At 53.5% G+C, this 12,273-nt stretch overlaps 2 protein-coding genes across 2 annotated transcripts in view; one reads left to right on the forward strand and one right to left on the reverse strand.

The window, feature by feature from the left end:
- Positions 1 to 8,216: 8,216 nt before the first annotated feature.
- On the reverse strand, positions 8,217 to 10,916 carry LOC146420212 (inositol 1,4,5-trisphosphate receptor-interacting protein-like 1). The gene has a single exon (XM_085048585.1). The coding sequence runs from the start codon at positions 10,198 to 10,200 to the stop codon at positions 9,538 to 9,540; it is 663 nt and encodes a 220-aa protein (XP_084904711.1). The 5' UTR covers positions 10,201 to 10,916; the 3' UTR covers positions 8,217 to 9,537.
- A 416-nt stretch (positions 10,917 to 11,332) lies between these two features.
- LOC146420213 (uncharacterized) overlaps positions 11,333 to 12,273 on the forward strand; it is a 90,939-nt gene continuing 89,998 nt past the window's right edge. The window contains exon 1 of the mRNA XM_085048586.1: positions 11,333 to 11,495. The gene's annotated coding sequence lies outside the window, so the exon portion shown is untranslated. The remainder of the gene's footprint in view (positions 11,496 to 12,273) is intronic.

A 12,273-nucleotide genomic window follows, 5' to 3' on the forward strand; every position in this document is an offset into this window, starting at 1 on the left:
GCCCGTGTGCTGCCGGCTGCATTGCCAAGGGCTCCGAGGTGCCTCTTGCTGTGGCTCCTCTGGAGCTCCAGCGGGGCTGTGCCGCTGCCGGGCAGGTTGGCTGGGCTGGGGCAGACCCTGAGGGGATAGGGCGGTGGGAGGCTGTGCAGGGATGAGATGCTGTGGAGACCCTGACAGGACAAGGCAATGGGAAGACAGGAAGGGATGTCTGAGGGGGCTGGAGACAGAAGGCCCCTGAGGGGAAGGGGTGGTGGGAAGCCCTGAGGAACTGGGGGTCAGAGGCCAGAAGCAGCCCCCAGGCAGCCGCTTTGTTCCTGCCACCCGGCTGCTCTGGTGCTTCCCCAAGGCATCTCCCTCAGCAGACAGCTGGAGGGACCCCCAAAATCAGGCATGTATCCCTGGTCCTGGCCTTTCAGAGCTGTGGGCCCAGGAGTTGTGGGGCTGGGCGTGTGCCCTCCCTCTCCTCCAGACTGGGCCCCAGCCCCTCAGCCTTAGGCCGTGCACTCCACTGCCTGGCTATTGAATCTTCTTCCTGTTGGTGTGGGGAGGCTGAGCTCTGTGGCTTTAGGCAAGAGTGAGCAAGAAGAGCAGCAGCTTTGAGCCCAAGAGGGGCCATGAGCAAAGCCCTCTGGGCCAAGAGCATTCCTGGCATTCCTGGGGCATGGACACAAGAGAGTGCAGTGGGCACCTTCAGGGTGCCATGGCTGGCTTTGCGCTGGGTGACCTCCCTGAAAGCAGGGCTGGGGCTTGTGCAGCTCATTGGAGTCTGTTTGGAGTGCTTTTATGGAGGGAGATTTCAAAGTTCTCATGAATTTTACTTTTAATTAAGTGAGTATTTTTTGTTTTTCAGTTCAATGAAGAGGTGATAGAACCATTCCCCAAGGGATCTTGATGCTGAATGTCTCCTTAAGAGATCTAGGCACGTAGAAGAATGAGTCTTTTGCGGGGTGACCCTGTTTGGACAACCTGCTCCTCACCCCCAACCTCACCATGTCTGACATTGCCCACCCAGGACTGACATCCCAAAATATATATTAAAAATAATGTAATTTATACTTTATTATTAATATTTAATTCATACTTCAATGTATTAATTACATGTATTTCTTACTGAAAGGAATGAGAAGGGAGTGTCTTTACAAACAAACTGGGCCTGCTGGTAGATAAAGCCAGATACTGAGAGAGAAGAAACAATGGGAAGGAATTCCACAGGAATTCCTCTGGTTGACTTAGCCAAGACTGTGTTAAATCCCTGGATTTAACTAAAAGAACAGAGACACAAGGAAAAGAAGAAGGCGGGGGAATGTATCTATGAAGGGGATCTGTATTAGGCAATTAGGGAAGTCTGTACCTCTCAAGTACCTCAGCCAATGGGGAAAGAGAGAGGGAACTGCGATCAGGAAATTAGGATAAAAGAGGCTGCGTCCTCTAGCAATTTGAGAGACGTAATTTGAGGCATATGGGAAATGACCATGACTTCTCCCTTTATTAATGAATAAAATTACAGGACTCCTGTGCCTCTTTTTTGGACATAAAACTCTGGTGTTTGTGCCTTAATTTTCCTGACACTTCCAAGACCTGACCACCCTTTCCTGGCCAACCTGAACCTCCTCTGGCACAGCTTGAGGCCCTTTCCTCTTGTCCTGTCACTTCATGTCTGGGAGCAGAGCCCAACCCCACCTGGCTACAACCTCCTGTCAGGGAGTACAGCAGGATTCTTCCTTTCCTAGACCCTCTCTTCCTCTTTGCTTTCCAAAACCAAACAAGAATCACTGAAGGATGACAAAGAAACACCAAATCAGGATTTGGGATTGAATGTTCATCCATTTCTTCTGTCTACAGGGACAATCAAGTGTCTCCCTCCTCCCTTGCCCAATATCCAACAGCAGAGGGTCCATGCACCAACATATCTCTTTGGGAACACCAGGAGGCAAATTTGATGGCTTATGCAGCCTTGAGAGAAGGCAGGAATTCTCATCTGCTTTACCATACCAAAGGAGACTCAGGCAGTGTGAAAAGGATTTGTTGTTGGTGGAGATGCCCTGCAGGGCTCCAGCCCAGAGCAGAGACTCCAGGGACATCAGGTGTGGTCCCACCTGCAGGCTGGCACTTCAAAGCAGTGTAAGGACTTGGGAAATTTGAGTAAAAATAGATGACCTAGAACCACACTTGATCTGTCTTTTATCACTCACTGGACTTTGGTGTAGATTCATGGGGATCTTGTGAAAACAGGAGTAAATCTGATTTTAGTACTTCTGTGCTGTAATGCAGTCTTGAAAAGGAGCGATGCTTTTATACACACACATGTACACACACGTGTAAAGCGCGCGAACCACCTGGTACTTCCACATTTATTCTGAAGCTTTGTATCCAGTTGCTGATTTATTCCAGATGTTGCTCATTTTAATTCAATGTTTGCAAAATAAAGCAAATCAGAGGAAACCAAAAATTTAGAAGTTTAAAATCCAAGAACAGCCACTGATAAAACTGCAGAAGAAAGATCTTTTTATAGGATAGCATTTTTCTTATTGAATCTTTTGTCAGTCAACACATTACTCCTAAGTCTTAATGCCTTTTGAAACACAGCTATTTATAATTTCTTTTTAATATTTATTATGCCTTTTGAACCCCACGTACAACAGACTAATGCAATCAGAAAAAGTTTTCTATCCCAAACAGACTAAAAATACAGTTTCTTTATCCCAACGACACCAAACCCCGAGTGTTTGGCGTCCCATCTCACACGACCGGTCCCGGTATCTCCCCAGGGCATTTCTGCTTTGGGGCAGCTGAGTGGCGATGTTCACACACCCGAGCACAGCCATTCGGGCCGGTGTCCGAAGGCATTCCGGAACGGCATGGACTTTCTTTAGCAGCACTGTCTGTCTTTATTCTCTCTGTCTTTATTCTCTGTCTCTCTCTCCCCTCACAGCCGAGCAGGGCTGGCGGGAGCCGCTCTCCCCTCAGCGCCCCTGAGCAATGGCGGCAGCAATGGCAGCGCCGCTCCCTCAGCGCCGCCCCGGCCCCGGCGGGCGAGGAGCCCTCGGCAGCGCCCTGGGGGCAGCAGGACCGAGCCCCGGCCCCGGGCTGTGTCCCCGTGGCGCCGCAGAGCCCAGGGCACACACGGGCAGGGCACTCGGCGCCATCGCCCCCAGCCCCGCAGCCCCTTTGGAACCCGGCCCGGGGCTCGCCCTGCCTCCTCCAAGGCCCTGCTGGGCTCCGGCTGTTGCTCAGCGCTCTGTGGGGATCTTGTGCTCGGCCCGAGCGGGCTTTGTTTGCAGCCCGGGGCGCTGAGGGTCAGCCGTGAAATGTCACTGCAAGGGCAGTTTTAATGGGATCAGCCCGGTGCTTCCTTTGTGCTCTGCCTCACGCTGCCGTTTTATTCTGCTTTTAGAGCCTCCCTGGGAAAAGAAACCCCCCAAGAGAGCAGAGCCTGCTGAAAAATCTGACATCCTCGCCCTAAGTGTGAGAAAGGTCCTCTCACTATTTAAATTTTGAAAGAATTTATTTGCTCATTTACTTAGTACAAACAAGGATAACAGGCTTAGAACGGCTGTCTGCCTTTCCCCAAAGCGAAGCTCAGCGCACAGTGACTCACACAACCTGCAGCCACACAGCCCCAGCGCTGTGTCACTGCACTGCATTCCCCACAAACCCCGCCCTAGCACCGCCCTTAAGCCCGCCCCCAAGGCCCGAGCTGATTGGCTGGAGATTGTGTCACTCCCTTCCATTGGCTAGTCGCTTGCTCCCAGTTGTCTGGGATCTTGCCATAGGCTCGCTCTTCACCCCATGATCTCCTTGCATTTATCCCTTTATGCAAAAATCCCATCAAACTCCTCCTTCGATTACATCCCCAGTATTCTAGAACATTCTAATCCTCCCTGTCATTGACATATATTATGTACCTAAGCTATAACTATCATTAACTTACAACACAGGTATTAATTTGACACAATATCAATTGCCATAAAATACAACCATTTGCAACAAACTCATTATCCTTCAACAAATGAACAATATCAACAACAACCATCAGAACCACACTTTGATCATAACCCCTCCCACCAATTAATTATCATCTGCAAAAGCCAACTCCAATAGCCTGTTTTTAACAAACAGCATTTCCTCACTTGTGGCATCTCTGCACTTCCCCGTGGGACATTCAGGGAACTCGGAGAGGCCCTGGCAAGGATTTGCACCCAGGAGGGAAGCTCAGAGCTTGGAAGGACACAGCAAGGAGATCCCCAGGTGTGCTCATGATGGCATCTCAGGGAGGGAGGCTCAGCTCCTTCCCCTTTCCCATGGACTGCTTTGCCCACAGCCCCACAGGTCACAGGGAAGCTCAGACACCCCATTCCCATGGACACAGCTGCCTGGGAGCAATCCCAAGGGCAGTGCCTGCCTCAGCTGCTGCAAACCCCAGAGCCTCCCTGAGAGCACCAGGTAACAGTGACAGTATCAGAGGAGTGCAGAAACAAGAGAAGATGTTGTGGTGCTGTGCCTGAGAGGGCAGGGCAGGGACAGCCTGGCACTCAGGACAGTGTTCCCTGTCCCCAGCTGTGCACGGCACCTCCCACACACCAACAGTGCCCTCCTGCCCACAGCATTGCTCTGTTCAGCTCCTTCTCCTTCCCTCATCATCTCCCTGTGCTGCACATGTTCCTCCTGAGAGGAGCCTTGTCCCTGTCAGCGCTCACAGAGCCCATCCCACCCTCTGTGCACTTGCCCAGCCCTACAGAAACCTGCCTGTCTGCAGGGCCCTGCCTGGGGGAGGCTCTGTGTGCAGGTGGGCAAGGGCAGCTGGCAAGAGCCCTGCTGGGCCCTGCAAAGGTGCTGCTGCTGCTGTCCATGGGCTGAGCAGTGGCTGAAGGCCCTTGAGGAGGCTCCCAGCAGACACACTGAGCACCCAAAGGTACACATCAGGAGTTGCACTAAATGCTCAAACATTACTCCTTTTCTACTTCTCTCATTCCCCAACCTCCCCATCCTGCTCCAAGTAGGAAATTGAAGCAGTCTCAGGAAAGCTCCTTATCCTTACAGTAATCCCTGGCTCACCTTCTTTGGGAAGTGTCCTCCAGAGCTGTCCCCAGGCTGACCTGGAGCTGGCAGCAGCCCTGACCCACACAGCACCTCTCAGCAGCAGCACCTGCCCTACTCAGGGTCACTCCTTCCCCCCACAACTTCTGGAAGAACTTTCTCCAGCAGAAATTCCAGGCATGACAGCCTTAGAGGCTCAGGGTGTTTCTCCTGCAGCTCCTTGTAGGTCTCCTCTTCCCATGCTGGGTCTCCTGCACCACAGAACTCTGCCAGCTGCAGCTTTACAAATGTCAGCTCAAGGTCTGGATGTTCCTGAACAATTTGCTCGAGGTCCTTGGGGGCTGCATCCAATGCATTCTTCTTGTCTTCCCCCTTTGCATGGAGCCAGTGGATCTGCTGGCCCCTGGCCAGGGCCTGGCAGAGCAGGTGGAACCTGGGTCCTGCTGCAGGAGCTGGGGGAGCTCCAGGACTCGCTCTGGCCGCTGGGGCCGCCACAACACAAGCCGTTCCCAGCCAGGAGCCGAGGGCTCCGTGTGGCTCTGCAGGACCTTGTCCCTGGGGCTCGTCTGGATCAGCGTGGGCAGCTGGGCTGCACTTGGCTCCGTTTGTGTCCCTGCGTCCCCTGGGACAGCAGCTGCCCAGCGCCCAGGGGACAGCAATGGCACCGGGGCAGTTTGGGGTGAGGTTCAGTGTCTGTGCCTGGCATAAATCCCAAATCCTTCCCGAAGGAGCAGAGAGTGCTGACAGAGCACAGGATGCTCTGCTGAGCACGGGATGGACCTAAGGCTGATGGCAGACAAAGCCAGGAGGGGAGTCTCAAAGAACAGGAGGAAGAAGAGCAGGTGAATAAACTGGCAGGAGAGGAGGAGTAGGGACAGAGGAGGATGAAGAGCGGGTGGGGAGGAGGGATGGAAGAGGGGAAGCGGGAGGAGGAGGAGGGATAGAGGAGGAGCAGCACGAGAAGCACGGGAAGGAATCACCACGTTCGTCTGTTGTTCTCTGTGTCCGGGAAGGAATCACCACGTGCGTCTAGTGTTCTTTCTATCCGCAACCCTCGGCCCGGGAGCATCGTCCCCCCGGGGCATTCCGCAGGTGAGCGAGCAGGGGGAGCTGCGCCAAATATTTTGGGCAGTGCCTGGGGTTCTTTAGGGGAGGTTGGGGGGATTTTTGGACCTTGTAGGACTCCAGCGCCGAGCCCCAAATATCTTTGGTTGATCCAGGGAGGGGTTTATTGGTTTGGGTTTGGTTTTTTTTTTTTTTGCCGGAGAAGGGGAGGGGGCGGATGTTTGGATCTTGCAGGACTCCAGAAGTGAGTCGCAAATGCCCCTTGGGGGGACATTGGGGAGGTCCCGGCACGCGGGTTTTGGGGTGATCCCAGTGGCGGCTGCCAGGAGAAATGGGATGGGATGGAATGGGATGGGGCCGGGAAGGGTGAGATGTGGATTGGGGTGTGGGATGAAGTCTGAGCGAGGGGGATGGGGGTGATGGGGCCGGGATGAGGCAGCTGAAGGCTGGGGGTGATGAAGGCGGGGGACCCCACTCCTTAGGGGCTTGCGGGGTATCCGGCAGCTGTGAGGGACTTTTGGGGTACCCGTGATCCTTCGGGGGTGGCGCTGACAGCGGGGGGCAAGTGCCTCCGGCACCTCTAGACCCCACCTGCGCGCCCCCTCGCCCCCAGCACCCCCGGGAGGGGAATTTGGGGAGGGGGGAGGTGGGGGGCGCCCAGGCCCGGCCCCCCTTGCTGTCCCGGCAACCGGGGGCCGAGTGCGGGGGGAGCCCCGCGGGCATTGCCCGGCCCTGCCCGGCACGGCTGATACCGCCCGCCCGCGCTGCGCACTGCTCCGGACTGGTGCTGCCAGTGCCGCGCGGGGCGGGGCCGCTTTGGGGACCCCCCAGGGCAGAGCGCTTTGGGCTGCTTTGGGGCTCTGTGCACCTGCAAAACCGGCGCTGGGCACGGGAAGAGCGTGTGGGGGCAGCTGGGGCCCTACTGGTGGCACTGGTGGCGCTGGGAGTCCCCCCGGCCGCGGGGTGAGCGGGGGGCGCGGTGAGAAGGGGGGCGGGGGCTGGGAGCCCAAATGGAGTTAAATGGGGATTGGGGCCCTGTCCCCCAGCACTCGATCCCCGGAGCAATTCCCTGGGCTCTGGGGGAGGTGGATCTGCACTGGGGTTGTTCCCCAAGCCTCCTGTCCATCCCTGGGGCTGATTGGGCTGTTCCCCCCACACAGCAGCTTGTGCTGTGGCAGCCATGGGGCAGAGGAGGGTGGGGAAGGGGGTTCTGGGGTGGGAGCAGAGGAGCAGCAGGAGGAAGAGAAGGGAGAGAAAAGGAGGGGCAGGAAAAGGAGAAGCAGCAGAACCATGAGATTTCACCACCCACTGTGTCTGCAGCACCCCTGGCTCTGGGATCATTGTCCCCCCTGCATTCCACAGGTGACCAGAGAGGAGGAGCTCACCCCAAATCTATCGAGGGGTCTCCGGGAAGGTTGGTTTGTTTTATTTTCTTGAAAGGATATTTAGAACTCACAGATTCTAGAAGTGAGTCCCAGATATCTTTGCATGTCCCTGGCAGGGATTTTTTGGGCCAAAGGGGGTGTTTGGATCTTGCAGGACTCCAAAGCTGAGCCACAAATGCACCTTGGGGGAATATTGGTGGAGTCCATATGGGAATTGCCTGGTATCAGCAGGACCGAAATCTCGGTCTGTTGCGCCACAGCAGACCTGCCAAGGGGCTGTTTGCAAGGGCCTGCAGGGACAGCACCAGGGCCAGTGGCCTCCCACTGACACAGGGCGGGCTGAGGCCGCAGGTGTGGCACAAACTGTGGGCTCTGAGGCTGCTGAGGCCCTGGCCCACGCTGCCCACAGAAGCTGTGGCTGCCCCTGGATCCCTGGCAGTGCTCCAGGCCAGGCTGCTTGGGCCTTGGAGCAACCTGGGAGAGTGGATGTTTTCCCTGCCCATGGCAGCAGGCTTGGAACAAGGCGATTGTTAAGGACCCTTGCAAGCCAAGGCGTTCTGTGATTCTGTGATCCCAGGGGCAGCTGGGCTTAATTTGTGATTAGAAACAGTTCAGCACTGCAAGTTTGCTTGAGTTCAAGGAGATTGTTCACCAGCCCAGATTCACAACTGGTGAGATTTACCAACACTAGAGGTCAGGCTGAGATCAATAAAATCTTACACAGTCCAGATTCTGCATGATTGTAGTTTATTGAAGAAAGAGCAAAACTGTTTGAGGCTTGCCAGTCATAAATGTACTAACTATAGAGCATTACTATGTGTCTCAACAGATAGTGACACTCCATATGGCTTTGCTTCTAAAAAAAATAATAGTATATATTTAATATATTGTATAGATGTGATCTATGGAATAAATATATCTATTTTATCAAGATCTTTCCGGACATAAATGCACTAAGAGAGTTCTTAAGTGTCACAACATATAGTGCCAACACTAAATATGTGCTATATTGTTATTGTTTAATCATAATTACATTGTCAAATATTTATAATTATTATTTATCATGATAGATTAAGTACCTATTTCTTACTTTTGATAATATGTGTTTTAGTATGTGGTTTTCTTGGATTGAATTTTGGTATTATTTATGATACCTAATAAACTATTTAAAATAGTTTTATTAACTTTATCATATAGTTATAATAGGTATACATGATATATATTTATCCAGGAAATAAAAAAATCTAGATACTTCTAAATACGAGATTTCAAGGTCAGCTCCAACACAGTTGGTACAATGCTGACCTAAAGGTGTCCCTTGCGGGGACAAGGAGAGACACAGTCCATTGTCTAATCCTGGGCTAGCAGAGCTAGTTTGTCCTCTCAGTGTTTTTTCCCCAGTTTCTTATTTCTTTTTCTGCCCCACATTCCCACTTCCTTCATACTGTCATTTTTGGCCTTTCCTAAAGGGCTGGAACAACTGCATGTCACAGGTGGGGTTTGGTGACTTTGGCCATGCGTGTAAGGCACGTGCTCTCTTCATTTGCATTCTTAGGAGTGGGAAAGTTCATATGCAAATGGGGCTTCATGTGGATCTGGGTGACTTCTTTTGGAAAATGAAATGATAGAAGCAGGTAGAAAAAACCCTCTGGTGGCCCTCCAGCTGCTGAGGCAGCAGGAGAGACTGTGGGGCCTTTGTCAAAGTCCTTGCATGCATCGTCTTCTCCTTGAAGGACCAGATTTGTACTAAAAGCTGCTTCTCTGCTGCCAGCTGCAAGCGTCATAAGCACAGCTCTGTGCAGGAGAACCTATTTCAGGTGTCAACTTCAAGGATTCCTAGGAGACGATGTTGCAGGTCCAGGTACTGACTTCTCACCTGGGAGCAGGCAACCAGATCCATCGCCATGTGATGGAAGAGATTGAGTGACTCAGCCAGTTGGACATCTGGGGGCAAAGTGATCTCCTCAGGAAGGCTCTGGTTGCCCACAATGAAGTGGTTGAGGCGTTTGTCTTCCACGCTTAAGCGCAGGGCCTCACTAATATCCAAAAGTCACCTCAGGAAATGCATCCTTTGCCACCCTGACACCGGTAAAGCATTCAGCAGGTGCATGACAATTGTCTTCATGGTGTAGCTGGAAAAGCCTAGGCCCTGCCGAAGACAGGTGAAGAACTGCAGGCACTTGAGGTGCAAGCTGCCACGGGGAGCCTGCCTGGCGATGTGCCTGAAGAACTTCATCTCTGCCACGGCGTAGGTCTCAGGCCACCATGTGCTTGGGGTGAGGAGCTCTCTAGACTGGCTGCTTACAAAGATGTCTGAGTCGCCTCGCTGCACCCCAAACAGCATCTCAATTCGAAAGCTTTCTCCGCCGTTGGTCACCTTGAATTGGCAGGAGCGTGGGTAGGGCAGCAGCACTAAGTGCCAGTTGTGTGACTGAGGCAAAGCTGGCCAGATTGCTCTCAGCAGTATGTAGAACCAGCGGGCTGTTTTCTGCACATCGAGGTAGGAGCCGGTGCAGAGGGTGTGAAGGAGGCTGGGATCCTGATTCCTCCTCAGCTCCTCCTCGGGGTGGTGGAGGAAGCACAGCATGTTCTCAGCCTGCTGCTCCCTTGTGCAGGTGCACTCCAGCTCCACACGGACACGGAAGATCCTCACGTGGCTCTGCTTTGCAGTGGACATCTCCAGGTGGAAGGAGTGCCCTTGGGGAGGAGTCATGGGTACAAGAAAGCGATACACAACATCCTTCTCTCAGGCAGTCCAACCTTCAAAGGCATTTCCCACCCCAATGGCTCGTTGCGGCACTGGGTAGAAACTATTCAATGTGACATGTCCAAAGAAAATTGTGAAATTGTCCATCAGGTCCGTTGTCCACTGGCAGCCTGTCTGCAGGTCCTGTACAGGCCACTGTATGCGCTCCATTAACCTCCTTCCTATGTTATCGTGAAGAACACGGTCTACTTCATCTCCAGCATCAGCTTCTTCATTTCCATCCACAATTCTGAATGCATTTGCTCCATCATTTTCTGCTCCTTGCTCCTCTCTTCTTAGTCTCCATTCCCTCCAGATAAACCATAGGGCCAGGAGGAGGACCAGGAGCCCAGCAAATGCCCAGAGCGGCCAGTGCTGCAAGGCAGACAGCAGCAGGTCTCCCCAGGTCCAGCTGCTCCAATTCAGGAGTCTCAGCTGCTCCAACTCCCGCTCCAGCCGAATCCTCTCCTCTTCTATGCGCTTTGCACGCAACTCCACATGTAGACGCAGTGTCTCCTCATCCAAACCGTCCCCCTTGGGCTGCAGGCTCCGAATGAGGGTGTCCAAAGCAAGGACCAGGAATATCCAGGACTCCATGGTCTGCAGGAAGATGGAGAGAAGGCCTTGAGTGGGGCTGGGAGGGAGAGAGCTGGCAGAGTGGGCAGCAGTGGCAGAAATCACAGGGATGTGGGGGCAGGAAGGAAAGGGCCCCAGAGAGCTGGCAGGAAGCAAGGCTTGGCCTGCTGCCCCAGGAGCAGCAGCAGCAGCAGCAGCACTGTGCCCTGCCCAAGACTCCCCTGTGAGGGGCTGTCCCTGCATGCACAGGGAGAACCCACCCCCGGGTGCAGCATTTCTGCCCCAGCCCTTGTCCAGCCCAGCCTCCCTGCCACGTGAGCACTCACCACTTGCCCGGGCTCTGCCGAGGCAGCGTTGCCTGCTGCGGCCTTTTATAGTTGCCTGCTGGGGCCTTTTATAGCCTTTTAATGGCTGCCCCCATTGTGACACGTCCCCCGTGATGTCACAGGCGCCACAGCGCATCACAGCCAGGCCAGCCCCACTCTTTGTCCCCAGCCCAGCTCAGCCACTCCGAGTGGCCCTGGTGTACTGCTTAAGGTTACCTTTGAGTAAATCTTCTTCAAAGAACTTCCTTTGGTCCTTTTTCTTGTCTTTCTTATCAGCTGCCCTGCATTGGCAATCTCATAGCTATCCATGGTGGAAGGCACCCTGGAGGATCATTGAGTTCAAGCCTTGACTCCACACTGGTAGAGCTGCACTTAAATCTCGGAGGTGTCAAGGTTGGAAAAAACCCTGAAGATCACAGAGTCCAACCCAAACCTAACACTGCCTACTCCATCAATCAGCCAGGCCCCCAAATGCCAAATCCACATGACTTTTAAATCTTTCTGAGGCTGCTGACTCTGCCATTTCCCTGGGCACGGACTGTTCCTCAGCCAAGGCCATGTCGAATTCCTGAACTTAGACAAAAAGTACGAAGGCTTAGCAGAATTATTAATAGTGTTTGGTTAGATATATTAAAAAAAAAAAAGATAAATAAGAAAAAACAAGAGGGTGAATGTTAGAAGGGCCATAGAAAGGTGATTTGGGAAGTCTGCACCTTCCATGTACTTCAGGCAATGGGGGAAGAAAGAAAGTGATGCACCTGGGAAATTAGGACGAAAAGGAGGCTACATCCTCCAATGATTAGAGAGACCCCATGGGAAATGCCCCATGGCCTCTCCCCTGTTTTCCAGTAAAGGTTCAGGACTCCTCCTTGTCTTTTCCACACGTAAATCTCCAGAGTGCTGATTGTTTTCCCGCACAGGGAGACCCCCTAACCCTTGTGTGGCCATTCTCAAGCTCTTCTCTGGTTTCTAACACCTCCAGACCCGCCGTGTCCTTGCTGCTGCAGCATCTGGCATGGCTCTCTGCCGGCCGCACAGCAGAGCTCCCTGCTCCAGCCGGCAGGGCCTCAGCGCCCGCCCTGTGCCCTCCCGCCCTGATGGCCGCGCCAGGCCCTGCGTGCTGCCCTGCTGGTGGCAC

Source organism: Lichenostomus cassidix, unplaced genomic scaffold (assembly GCF_008360975.1).
Source record: "Lichenostomus cassidix isolate B80296 unplaced genomic scaffold, HeHo_3.0 HiC_scaffold_44, whole genome shotgun sequence".
In the NCBI taxonomy this organism is placed as follows: Eukaryota; Metazoa; Chordata; class Aves; order Passeriformes; family Meliphagidae; genus Lichenostomus; species Lichenostomus cassidix.

Excerpts from the sequence above, each read along its gene's own strand:
- LOC146420212 (XM_085048585.1), bottom strand. The coding sequence starts at position 10,200 with ATGACTCCTCCCCAAGGGCACTCCTTCCACCTGGAGATGTCCACTGCA.